This window comes from Lepus europaeus, chromosome 18 (genome assembly GCF_033115175.1).
Source record: "Lepus europaeus isolate LE1 chromosome 18, mLepTim1.pri, whole genome shotgun sequence".
Lineage (NCBI taxonomy): Eukaryota > Metazoa > Chordata > Mammalia > Lagomorpha > Leporidae > Lepus > Lepus europaeus.
This window is the reverse complement of record NC_084844.1, coordinates 60,475,184-60,487,379: the sequence shown is the minus strand read 5'-3', so window position 1 is coordinate 60,487,379 and position 12,196 is coordinate 60,475,184. Positions and strand designations below refer to the sequence as shown.

The 12,196-nt window shown below is 55.6% G+C and overlaps 1 protein-coding gene across 4 annotated transcripts in view; it reads right to left on the bottom strand.

Annotated features, from left to right (window-relative positions):
• Positions 1-10,845, bottom strand: part of LOC133776909 (multidrug and toxin extrusion protein 1) — a 37,759-nt gene extending 26,914 nt beyond the window's left edge. For all 4 annotated transcript variants that reach the window (XM_062216209.1, XM_062216210.1, XM_062216211.1 and 1 more), the window contains exons 1-3: positions 10,711-10,845; positions 3,452-3,553; positions 211-279 (exon numbers count right to left, since the gene is read on the bottom strand). In XM_062216209.1, coding sequence (XP_062072193.1) covers positions 211-279; positions 3,452-3,553; positions 10,711-10,842 — 303 coding nt within the window. In that variant the 5' untranslated portion in view covers positions 10,843-10,845. The remainder of the gene's footprint in view (positions 1-210; positions 280-3,451; positions 3,554-10,710) is intronic.
• Between the last annotated feature and the right edge of the window lie 1,351 nt (positions 10,846-12,196).

Below are 12,196 nucleotides of genomic sequence, written 5' to 3'. Positions count from 1 at the left end.
AATAAAATAAATCTTTTTTAAAAAATATTACCTGTTTGATGTCAGGGTGGCGTTAGGGGATCACACAAATCAACACTGGCTCACAAGGCTGAAGGAAACCCAGCCACAAGCCAGAGAAAGGCTCATGGCGTGGAAGCGCTCGCCTGAGCGGGGAGTTCCTGCCTGGCCACTCGAGAGCGTCTCTGGGAGAGTGGGAGCCCTCGCACTTACCTGGGAGATGAGGGTGTCGCAAGCAGAAGACAGGCCGAACCCCACGGAAACACCCATGACGTTGATGACCTGCAAGACACCCAAGGACAAGACCTCCCGGAGTGAGAGGCGGGAAGGAGGGTGGCTTCCCTCTCCGTGCTGCTCAGAGTCTGCTAGTGTTAAGTCAACTGAACCTGTTAGGTAGGAAGATGGAAATTAGCCGATGTGCACAGAAGGGGCTAAGGGAAACAGAGCCCCTGCAGAAAGGACAGAGCACCCTCCCGCTCAGCCTGGAAGCAGCCCAGTACTTTACACTACAAAGTCCTGTCCGTACCCCGCTAACTTTACAGGTGGTCCTAGCCTTCCACCCACGCCCCCAAGGAAAGCACCCCAGGAGACTCCTCTTGCCCAGCTCCGAGTCACTCGGTCTGATAACAGTAGGCGGTAAGACCTTGCAAGGAATCTCACCGACTTCACACCCAGCAATGCCCCTTCCTCCAGAATAGGGTGGTGGGGAGGAGAAATGGCAGGAAGACCGAGGACCCCATTCCCTTAGAACCCCAATCTGAATGCAGGCTGTGCACCTGGCCCTTAAGGTGTGTTCTCTGCATTAAACTCTGTAACCTTGCAAACCCCACTCTGAATGACTTCTGTCTGTCTGTCTGTCTCTCTCTCTCTCATCACACTGGAGAGGTACCCATCCCTTCTGACGGATGCCCGACCTCATTAAGCCCTGCTACCTTGCTTAACATTTCTCTGTCTCACCTCGGAATCCTCTCTTGCCAGCCATCTCCCATACCAAATCAACTCTGTGAACAGCCCGGAGCCCCTGCTCAGACCAGCGGGGCCGTCTTAAGAGATGGGCACCAGTAAGAGAGGGAAGAGAAATGAAGTTATAACCAGGTCTTTTTCTTTTTGAATTTCAGGGAATCACAAAAAAAAAAAAAAAAAGTCATCAGCAAATGAGAAAGAAACCAGAACATTTCTCTCCAAAACATAAAGGATTGCTGCGCAGAAGATGAAAAAAAAAAAAAAAAAAGGAAAACACTCTGGTTTCCCTCTCTGCTTGCCTCAAAGCGAGACACGGTCACAAAGACAAGAGGCCTTTCTGCCCTCCCCACACCCACCCTTTCAATTGTTCATGGCGCCTGCCCAGTGGCAGGTGGGGCCTCTCCTCACACCTGAGCATGGCCTGTCCCAGCACCTGCAAATCTCAGAAATCAGGCAGTGCCTGATGCGCCTCGGGCGCACCTGCCTTCCCCAAGGTCGGCACCAACTCTTGGGGCCCCTACAGCTCTGCGGAGCCCAGGGCAGTGCCCCCGGAGCCAGGGAGCGGCACACAGGATGTCCGACACTGTCCTCAGCTGGAACCTCTTCCTTGCACCCACAACCCCAACTGGGCCTGGCCCAGAAGCACCAGCTCAGGTAAGTCCTTGGCCTCCCCTTGCCACGCCTTGGCCAAAGGACATCTGGCTGAAATCTGTCCCCAAGTTTCCAAGCACAACTTGTCCCCAGCTTACGGTGGCTCAACCTAGGGCTATTTCAACTTGACTAGGATGGGTAAGAAATACACATTCATAAAAACTGGTCAGGGCTGGCAGTGGGGCACAGCTGTAAAGCTGCAGCCTATGGCACTGGCATCCCATACGGGCACCGGTTTGAATCCTGGCTGCTCCACTTCCAGTCCAGCGCCCTGCTGATGCACCTGGGAAAGCAGCTGAAGATGGCTCAAGCCCTTGGGCCTCTGTACCCATGTGGGAGACGTGGATGGAGCACCTGGCTCCTGGCTTTGGATCAGCCCAGCTCTGGCCATTGCTACCATCTGGGGAGTGAACCAGCAGATGGAAGATTTCTCTCTGTCTCTGCCTCTGTTTCTCTCTCTCTCTCTCTCCTCTTTGCCTCTCAAGTAATAAATAAATATTTTTTAAAAAGTTCAGGGCTTGGATTTGGATGTTTTCTGGTCCAGTCCTCCCTGGTGTGCACTGCACAACTCCCAGGCAGCCCCAGGGTTGCAAAGGAAAACCCTGACTCCTGCCATGCCACTGAGCTAGGATGTGTGTGGGGTGAGGTGCAGTCGTGGCGTCGTCACCTAACAACATCTTCAACCCTACAGCAGGACACAGAACCCTTCAGAGCTCAAGGAGTTCTGGACCTCAAAAATGGAAAACTGAGCCCCGGCTTGTCCACGGTACCCCTGAGGCCAAAATCATTGCTGGTTGCTTGGCGACTGCCTCTGAGCAGCCTGGCACAATTCAACAGTGGCAAACCCAAGCACCTGGAGGTACCAGGCAGGCGGGTCAGGGTCTATCTCCCCAGGGTGGGGTGGGAGAGGACAGGCAGCCAGGGAATCCTTTCTTCTTCTTTTTTTTTTTTTTTTTTTTTTTTTTTTTTTTTTTTTTTGGACAGGTAGAGTTAGACAGTAAGAGAGAGAGACAGAGAGAAAGGTCTTCCTTCCATTGGTTCACTCCCCCAAATGGCTGCAATGGCCGGCGCATCTCACTGATCTGAAGCCAGAAGCCAGGTGCTTCCTCCTGGTCTCCCATGCGGGTGCAGTAAGCACTTGGGCCCTCCTCCACTGCCTTCCCGGGCCACAGCAGAGAGCTGGACTGGAAGAGGAGCAACCGGGACAGAATCCAGCGTCCCAACCAGGACTAGAACCCGGTGTGCCGGAGCCTCAGGCTGAGGATTAGCCAAGTAAGCCGTGGTGCCAGCCTTTTTTTTTTTTTTTTTTTTTTTTTTAAGGGAATCCTTTCTTCTACAACACCGCACTGGCCAAGCTGATGGCTACATGGTCTTCCAATCCGGCAGAGCCAATCCCCGACCCCTGGCAGAGTTAATGAGCTCTCTTTAGTCTTGGGGGTTCACATCCGTGACATGAGCACTTGGGGGTCCCTGTTAACTTTAGGTCTGGACATTAGGATCTACACATTCCACTTCCGGATCAGGACTCTGCGGAAGACAGACAAGCTCAGCCAAGTGGGTTGCCCCCAGTGAAGCCAAAGTTTTCCCCTTTTTATGAATCCCTTCTCCTAGGCACGGGACCAAGAGGGAAGAGAGCCAGAGCTCTATGGCCCACAAATTAGGTGACATGGGAGACAGAATAAGGTCCCCCCAGCCCCCATCCCAGTGTCCAGAACAGGTTCCAGCCCCGAAACCCTCTCAGCTGCAGAGGAGAACGCGTGTGTGCGGGTTTGGAGGTCACTGTCCCAGCAGCAAGAGGAGTAGAAATGGTAACACCTGCTAACGACAGACCCGCGCCTACCGCGATCGCCAGTGTGACGGCGTTCAACTCCAGCTTGCTCAGGTGGCCGCAGAACACGGAGCTCACAAAGCTGATCAGGAACACCATCAGCTGCGCCAGGAACTGGGGTGACAGAGGGACAGAGGTGAGGGCAATCCCAGCTACCAGCGGGACAGCAGGGACCCAGGGGTGACCCCGCCTCTGTCAACTGCAGCCTGAGAATATGATGCTGGGGTCCGCTGCCAGAGTGCCTGTTCGCGTCTTGGCTCCTCGGCTTCAGACCCAGCTTCCTGGTAATGTGCCTGGGATGGCAGCTGCAGGTGACCCAAGCATATGGGTCCTAGTCACCCACGGGCAAGACCAGGAAGGACTTCCTGGCTCCTGGCTTCAACCTGGCAGTTGAGGTCATTTGGGAATTCAACGAGTGGATGGAAGATTCTCTCTCTCTCTCTTCTCTGCCATATACATAAATAAAATACATCTTTCTCTGTTTTTTTTTTTTAAAGATTGGTTTGTTTATTTAAAAGTCAGAGTTACAGAGAGGCAGAGGCAGAGAGATAGAAAGAGAGAGAGGTCTTCCATCAGCTGGTTCACTCCCCAAATGGCTATAACAGCTGGAGCTGGGCTGATCCAAAGCCAGCAGCATCTTCCAGGTCTCCCACGCAGGTGCAGGGGTCCAAGCACTTAGGCCGTCTTCTGCTTTCCCAGGCCATAGCAGAGAGCTGGATCGGAAGTGGAGCAGATAGGACTCGAACTGGCGCCCATATGGGATTCCGGTACTGCAGGCGGCGGCTTTACCTGCGACACCACAGCACCGGCCCCAAAACATAAATCTTTCTTTTAAAAGACTGGGTTCATCTAATCCCTACTCCCTAGGACAGCACAGCTGCCTAAGGATGCGCCACATCTGGTTCACAGTGACCCCTCCAAAAGCTGATGCTCTGGGATGGTGACACTCACCGCTGGCCCGGCCACAGTGCTGTCCCTCACAGCCCTCCAGGGTGAACGGCTCCTCTGAAACGCTCAGACAAGACCCTCTCTCTGGGGCCCCAGTGACTGAGTTCTTAGCCCCTGCCTCCAGCAGGCACTGCACATCCCAACGTTGCCGTGTGAGGCTCCGACCAAGCCCTGAAACCTTGACAGTTCAAATGGCCGCCCTCTCCTGCCCCAGAGTCCAGATCCGGATAGAGATAGCGTTCGCCTCCTGGTATGGGCCGGCACACCTGCTCCTCACTGCGGGAGGAGGCATGTCTTCCTGGCACCAGCTCCCAGACCAAGCCCAGGGGCCTCTGTCACTGCCATGGAAACCAAGGGTGAACCTCCCCTCCAGCTGGGCCTGCTGCCGCTGAACAGAAGGAATGTTCCGGAACATACTGCATAGCGAGCCCACATGAGGAAGACGGAGTGAAACGCCAGAGATAGGAGTTCAACTAAAATGTGCAACCGGGAAGCATTTGGCCTTCCAGTTAAGACAGCGAGTCCAACACCGGGAACACCGGGCCGGGTTCCATTCCCGAGTGGCTCCTGTGCCCAGCTTCCTGCAAGTGCACATCTGGGGGGGGGTGATGGTGAGTCACCACGCCACTGGGGGCATTTGGGGAGTCAGGAGGGCTCTGTCTTCTTTTTTCTCTCTTTCCTTGACTTCCAAAAAAAAAAGTTGCCATGAAAAACCCAATTCTGCAGAATCTCAAGCCAGGACCCACCCACGGATCCCAGTACCAGGGGATGGGGCCATGATGTAGGCACTGTCACCTCCCCTGTAGGCACGCCCTATGGTTTCACTCGATGGGGCCCCATGGTGGCTCTGGACATGGTGACTTTGGAGGCCACAGGATGCTCTGTGTGTATGTACCTGGGCCACTTTTGAATCTTCCCCATCACACAGCCCACAGTCACAGAATCTGTCCTATGGGGCCAGCGCTGTGGGGTAGCGGGCAAAGCTGCTGCCTGCAGTGCCAGCATCCCATATGGATGCCGGTTCGAGTCCCGGCTGCTCCACTTCCCATCCAGCTCTCTGCTATGGCCTGGGAAAGCAGTGGAAGATGGCCCAAGTGCTTGGGCCCCTGTACCCACGTGGGAGACCTGGAAGAAGCTCCTGGCTCCTGGCTTTGGATCAGTGCAGCTCCAGCCGTTGCGGCCAATTGGGGAGTGAACCCAAATGCCCCCAGTGGCCAGCTAGGCGGCTGGGGCTGGGGCTGGGTTGGGTCAAAGCTGGGAGCTAGGAGCTCAGTTGAATGGAAGACCTCTCTCTCTATCTCTGCCTCTGCCTCTCTGTAGCTCTGCTTTTCAAATAAATAAATACATCTTTAAAAAAAAATCTGTTTTCTCCTTTCCCAAGGAGCAGTGACATTGCACGCTGCAGCTCCCTGTCTCCCAGGCAGGCTGTTTTTCCTGGGTTTCTGGGAAATTCTACTCAGCTTCCCCCATCTCAGGCCTTTGGAGAGGCGCCCAGACTCTGCTATCACAAACCGTACCGCTTCTGAACGTCATTTTCACTTGGGTGGGGTGGGGAGGGGACAGGACATTTTCTTGGGACGCACGCCCAGCTCAAGGGTGCACTGGTGAAATGCCTCTCACACAAAAGGCCAGGACATCTAGCTGAGCTCCACCAATCCCAGATGCACCTTCAACCTCAGTGCTGGCAAAAACAGCTGCTTCGTGCGGGCTGCTGCGGCTTTGCCGGGGTTAGAGCAAGGGCCCCGCGCTCAGCTAACACAAGTCAGGCTGGGCCAGGTGGAGCCAGACCAGCCTGAGCGTCCATCCCAGGACAGTCACCCTGCAAGTTCGTCTTACATCCTGGTTCCAAAGCCTTTGGGTGGACTTCTGGCCACTACAGAAGGGTCACCTGTGTGCTGACGCAAATCAGTAGAAACCCATGGGACCAAGGAGTCTGCATTCCAACACGCCCCTCCCCTCTCCCCTCCCCCCCCCCTTCTCCTCCCCACCTCTCCATCCTCTGACCCTATACAACCCAGTCAACATGCAAGGGACCCCCTGGAGCCATGCCCTCCTGAAGCATGCTGCCCTGACAGGAATCCGGACAAAGGTTTGTTGCCATAAATGGCTCAGTGACGGCTGTCTGAAGAACAGGCTCACTTAGAACCAAACACACGGCGGAAGTGGCCACACCGACTTCCTCTGTCCCCGGGGTCCTTTGCTCATTCTTGGGCCAGGCAGCAGCAAACAAACCTGGTCGTGAGACTCCTGGAACCTAGCAGCTTCGGGGCGGGGTGCTCTCCTGGGCCAAGTGCCTGCAGGCCACCACCATACACCTGCTCTGGGTACGGCGCCTCAGTCTGAAAGGGCCTCGCTTCCTCCTTCTGTGCATGCCTGGAAGTTCACCCTCAGCAGTGGAAGGTCAGCACCAGGGGGCCTCGGAGCGGTCAGGTGGAAAGCCCCCTTCTTGTTCCCCATGAGGAAGCATCAGCCCCCAAGACTCCTGATTCTCAACCCAGATGCTCACTTCAGGCCCACGGCAGCACAAAGTGCAACCCCTCGCACAGGGGTGCGGGCGTGACTCAGCTCAGAGGTGCGTTGGAAGAGGACTTCGCTGCCTCCAAGGTGCAGCCCCTGGGCAGCCTGAGCTGAAGAGGGGCCAGAGCTCCTGGAGGCCGAGAAAACAAATGTGCGCAAGTGGATGCTGCTGAGAGAGACGTGGGCGCTATGACCGAAGACCTGGGTGAGGACAGGCCGGAGGAGGAGCTGCGGAGGGCAGAGGGAGGAGCCCGGGCCCTTCCCTGGTGCCTTCTGTCTTGCTGCTGCCGTCACGGAATCCCCCTCAAACTCATTCACCCTAGGACCTGACTCCCAGAGGAATCGGCTTCCCCTAGGGGTCTCCCCGTCACTGGCCGGGATCAGCTCCTGCCCCCAGCAGCCTTGTCCAGCAGAGTCTGACCCCGTCGCTAATCAGTAACCCAGTAACCTCGAGCACTTCCCTGCACCTGCAGGGCACAGTTCAAGCAGCTGACCTGTGGCTTTGCCTCCGTGCGTTCTAACCGGGCGCGGCCAGCCTCTTCCGTCATCAAGCCCTTCCACAGTGCCTTGGCTGAGAGGGCCCCTGGACGACAGCAGACCCCAGCCTCGGAGCCTCCCCTCTTTAGCTCAGTGTCCTTTTCCTTAGTAAAATTCACTCACTGAATTGAGGGGGCGGGGCAACCAGCCCCCAGGTTTCTAACCACAGGAGCCACGAGGTTTCCCCCATCAGATAACATCTGGATGTTCAGTCTTGTCTGGAAGAGTTTCTTATCTGGGAACTCCACAACCCCAGCAGAAAATAACTACCCTCTGGCTGACAGAGGCCCATTTTGCCATCATAAAAATTCTCTGATGCAGCCGGCGCTGTGGCATAGCAGGTAAAGCTGCTGCCATCCCATAGGGGCGCTGGTTCAAGTCCCGGCTGCTCCACCTCTGATCCAGCACCCTGCTAAAGCACCTGGGAAAGGCAGCGGAAGATGGCCCAAGTGCTCGGGTCCCTGCCACTCACATAGGAGACTGGGAAGAAGCTCCAGGCTTCCCTGGCTTTGGCCTGGTGCAGCCCTGACCATTGCAGCTATCTGAAGAGTGAACATGCAGATGGGAAGATCTCTCCCCCACCCCCTGCCCATAACTCATTCAAATAAATAAATAACTCTTAAAAAATAAAAATCCTCTGATGAGCACGGCGTCGCTGACCAGTCGAAGGAAGGACACGAGCTCCAGTGATGACCCAGGAACCTGGACAGGAGCTGAACACGCAGCCCTGAGCCTCAGCTTCAGACCGTAAGAACCTGCACCCTAACCCCTCAGGGACCCAGGAATTCAGCAACAGCTGCCTGGCTCTGGGCTCTGCAAGTCTCCTTTCTTCCACCCCCTGTCCTGGGCCAGTTTTTTACTTCCTGCACAGGAGTGAAGGCATCCAGCGTTGGGGGTTCCACAGCCACCCCCCTGATGAGTTCTGGGGATTTTCTCTATCAGCCCATCCCCAGCCCTTCCAGATCTTTCTGCCCTGCAGCCCTGGGGCGTTCCTGAGTGCCTTCTTAGATGCTTGGACCCAGGCTAGCCCACCTCCGTTACATCACAGCCCATAACCCCGGAGCATCTGGCTTCAGGATTATTGTTCAGGACTCACAGTGCAACCAGGCAAGGAGATGGTACTGGCAAGCCGAAGCCATGGATGGAATCCCTGAGCGAGGTATCGGCAAACTACTCCCTCAGTGCCCCCCAGAACCATTTCCTAGGGCTTCCCCCAGGACAAAACAGAGAGCACACAATTCCTGAGAGGCTAAACAGGTGCCAGCACCCTCTGTCTGCAGTCCACAGAGACTGGGAGGGAAACTCCCAAATTAGCTCTCCATTGCGAGATGCCCCCGTGTTTAAACTCTGTTGGATTTGATTCTCAATTTCCTTCTACAGGGAACATACATTTACAACATGCACAGATATTTCCCCAGGAGTTTTTTTTTTTTTTTCAAAGAGTTGGTGGAAAACGGAATAAAAGGATACGCTTACTTGTGTTTTGAAGCCCACGCATAGATTTTTTTTTCCTGTTGGACATTTTCCAAGAACGTGTGGAAGACCCCCTTGTGTCACTCACAGGAAGTAAGGAGAGGCTCTGCCCCCAATATCACCCTGGTGTTTGACCCTGGAGACCCCAGGGGCCCCCTACACAGGACCAGGTTCCTGGGAGGGGCTGGGCCTGGGAAAGCTCCCGGCTGTTTGAGGGGTTCTATTAGAGCATCCCACCCCTGCAGCAGCTCTGGGATGGAGTCCTGAGCCATGCGGAGATCCCTGTCCTCATTCTCTGAATGAACGAGGTTCAGAAACTCTTTAGAAGAGGTTAGGTGATAGCTCCAGTTCATACAGCTGTCCCGTGACATACCCAGGGGACCAGCGCAGGTCTTGAGGTCCCAGCTGTGGGGTCCTCCCCCACAGTCTCCTCCGCACTGGATGGATTTTCAGGTCCTGGCTCTGGCCCTGGCCGTCCTCTTGCCCGAGGATCACCACTTCCCACAAAGCGTCACCCCTGCAAGGGTCTCACCCAGCCCTTCGCCTCTGCCCACGGCCAACAGACACACACTTGCTGTTCCTTGTGCGAGGACCTGGCTCTCCTGCCTCCACACTGGCAGGAGGACATTGGATTTTGTGTGGTTCTTCTGGATTTTAAAACCCATATTACTTAGAAGAGACAAGACAGAAAGACCCTAACCTAATAATAATAATGTCGCAGATAACAGCAGCTCAACCCCAAAGAGAACCCCATTAAAAACTGTTTTGTTAGGGCCTGCATTGTGCCAGCATCCCATATGGGGCACCTGTTCAAGTCCCAGATGCTCCACGTCTGATCCAGCTCCCTGCTAATGGCCTGGGAAAGCAGTGGAAGATGGCCCAAGTGCTTGTGCCCCTGCACCTGCATGGGAGACCTGGAAGAAGCTTCTGGCTCCTGGTTTTGGCCTGGCCCAGCCCCTGCCGATGTGGCCATTTGGGGAGTGAACCAACAGATGGAAGATCTCTCTCTCTGTAACTCTGCCTTTCAAATAAACAAAATAAATCTAAAACAAACAAACAAAAAACCTCTTTTGCAACACAGTTGTTGTCTAGAGGGCAGTGTGGGGTAGGATGGGCAGAGGGCAGACTCCAAATTTCAAAGAAATACCAGGGTGCTTCAAATAATTTGTGGAAAAATGGAATGAAAAGGTGTTCATTATTTGCACAATAAATTTGAAATCCCTGCATTTTTTATAATAAGCATTTTCCATGAACTTTTTGAAATTCTCTTATGCATAGATTTCAAAAAAAATTTTTTGCACGGAAGTAAATTTGTTTTTAACCCCACTTTCCAAGTCTTTTTGGAAGGACCCTCTCGGTAGCCCTGGATTTCCAAGCCCAAGGCAGACCTCTCACCTCCCTGCTCTACGTTTCGAAATCATTTCTTAGACCGCTGAGCTCCGGGACTTCGCTGCCAGTGTTCCAAGAAACCAAGTTCAAGAGCGCTTCAAGGCCCCCTCCCTGGGCTGCACCTGGTCCCAGAGAGGGACCCGGGTCGCGCGCGTCCCTGCTCCCCGCAGAGGCTGCAACACAGGAGGCGGGAGCCGCCGACCTGGCGCTGCGCCCCGCGCGCCTGGGGCGCGTGCCAGCTGTGCCGGCTGCGCCAGGCAGGTCCGCTCGTTGCCGCGGACGCACACCCGGCTCTCCGCACCGACTCTGAGGCCCGCTCGCCAGCGGCCAGCTCCCTCGGTCCCCTACCCACGCGGCAGCAAGGTCCCCAGGCGGGAGCAGCCTCCCCCTGAGGCCACCTGACTCACCGCGGGGCATGCCAGCACCAGGAGCGCTCGCAGCTCCTCTCCAAAGTCCGACAGCACCAGGCAGCGCAGCCAGCGGCGGCGCTCAGGGCCGGCCTGCCGGCCTCGGGGCCCGAGTTCCACGGGAGCCTCCATGTGCCTGGCGCGGTGTGGCTGGCGAGCCGAGCGCTGAGCCCAGGACCTGCCCCCACCGCAGTCCCCGCCCCCAGCCCGCCCAGCGCCGGGAGCCCAAGGGACCCCCCCCCCCCAAGTGTATTTATTCCTGGCTCCTCTGCTCCACTGTGGACGCCCACGGGTCTCTACAGGGCTGGTGAACTCCTGCATTGGAAGGCGAGCTGGGGGCCGGGTCCTCCGAGGGTGGGACTCCCTGCGAGGCGTTGCAAGGGGGAGGGGGACTCAAACACGTGACTTGAGAGTCCCAGGGCTGTATGTAGCCCGGCTGCAGACTGGGCTCAGCACGCGTTTTGGTACGGGCTTGGATTTTGCATACTCCATTAATGGAACCAGTGTCATGAAAAACTTTGGAAATCTACCGGGATAGAGCAAACAGCTCCCCCCCTTTTTTTTTTCCTCAGCAGCACAAATGAGCGTTCACCTGTTTCATTCCCCAAATGGCCCCAACAGCCAGGGGCTGGGCCAGGTGCAGCCAGGAGCGAGGAGCTTCATCCAGGTTTCCCACCCGAGTGCAGGCGCCCAAAGCCTCGGTTCATCTTCTACTGCGTATTAGCAGAGAGCTGGATCGGACGTGGAGCAGCCGGGACTTGAACCGAGTTCCATAGGGGATGCCGGTGCTGCAGGCGGCAGCTCTACCCGCTGCCCCAACAACGCTGGACCAGGTAAAATTCATTCTCAGGCAAATGAGCCAACCGAAGCAGTGGAAATGGAAGCAGACATTTTTTTGGCTCCCGTGAGCAGGAAGTGTGGGTTCCGGGATTTGGAGACAAGATGCCTGATGTTCTCCCCTCTCCACACCCTGTGTGACGCCTTCCCTCTTCTGGTGCGAGGGAGGGTGGCCGCCAGTGCCCTCCCACCCCGTAGGCAAGAAAGTAAGACCCTCTCCCTTCCCTATAGCTCCAAACCATGAAACAAGAAATGGGGAGAGAAGCTGACTGGCCCTGCCTAGGCTTCCCGACCACCTCTGGAACATCCGTCACCCTGGCCAAGAAAACAGGGTCTGTGTTTCGCTGGCTCTGTCCCGGAGAGCTTGAGTGCAGGGCAGGGTTTGGCTCAGTGGGGAAGACACGCCTTGGGATCACAGCACCCCACCTCGGAGTGCCTGGGATTGAGTCCCGGCTCCGCTTCCCATCCCAGCACATACTGAAAGGCAACAGGTGATGGCTCAAATACTTGTTCCTTGCTGTCCAGCCCCAGCTGTTGTGGGCATATGGGGCATGAACCAGATCTCTCTGTGTATCTCTCTCTCTATTCAAATATAAAATAAATATACAAATATTTTTAAAATATTTATTTATTTATTTAAAAGTCAGAG